We start from the raw sequence: 499 nt of genomic DNA on the forward strand, positions 1-499 counted from the left end.
CAGACAGCGTGGCAGGCGCCGCCGAGAGACAACAGCCTCAGTCACTTCCTGGTTCCCCGGCAACTGAGGTGAGGCGCGCAACTCGCCCGTCCCGAGTCCCCAACTTAACCGCGGCTCTGTTCCCGGCACCCGCTGCCAGCGCTCTGCCCAGCACCGCGCCGCGCCCGGGGAGCCCACCCAGAAACGACAGCGCCGGATTCGAGGCAGGTTACTCTCCAAGGTGATCACTTCCTGATTCGTCGCCTCCATTACTTCATCCACTCCCCCCTCGCCCGGCCGCCCCGGTGCCTGAGGTGGACACGCGCCCCCTGCACTGACCGCTCCAGGGGAGGCACCCTGCCTTGGGTGCGCCCCTCTCCCGCTGCCCCGATGCACAGGAGAAAAGTTCCCCTGCCCTCACCGGCCCGGATGAGCAAATCCAGCTGGTTCGTGGGTCCCTCATGCAGAGACGTCGCCATGTTTATCCCGGGGCTGGAGCTGCTGCTTCACATTGACTTCC

The 499-nt window shown here is 66.5% G+C and overlaps 1 protein-coding gene across 6 annotated transcripts in view; it reads right to left on the minus strand.

Annotated features, from left to right (window-relative positions):
- Elf2 (E74 like ETS transcription factor 2) overlaps nt 1-499 on the minus strand; it is a 72,458-nt gene that overhangs the window by 22,663 nt on the left and 49,296 nt on the right. For 2 of the 6 annotated variants that reach the window (XM_010633908.3, XM_010633907.3), the window contains exon 1: nt 401-493. The exons of the other annotated variants lie outside the window; for them this stretch is intronic. In XM_010633908.3, the coding sequence (XP_010632210.1) occupies nt 401-458 (58 nt within the window). In that variant the 5' untranslated portion in view covers nt 459-493. Of the gene's footprint in view, nt 1-400; nt 494-499 lie in introns of those variants that run through there. 6 annotated transcript variants of the gene reach the window in all.

The sequence above is a fragment of the Fukomys damarensis genome, unplaced genomic scaffold (genome assembly GCF_012274545.1).
Source record: "Fukomys damarensis isolate Sample0158 unplaced genomic scaffold, DMR_v1.0_HiC HiC_scaffold_38, whole genome shotgun sequence".
Classification (NCBI taxonomy): Eukaryota; Metazoa; Chordata; class Mammalia; order Rodentia; family Bathyergidae; genus Fukomys; species Fukomys damarensis.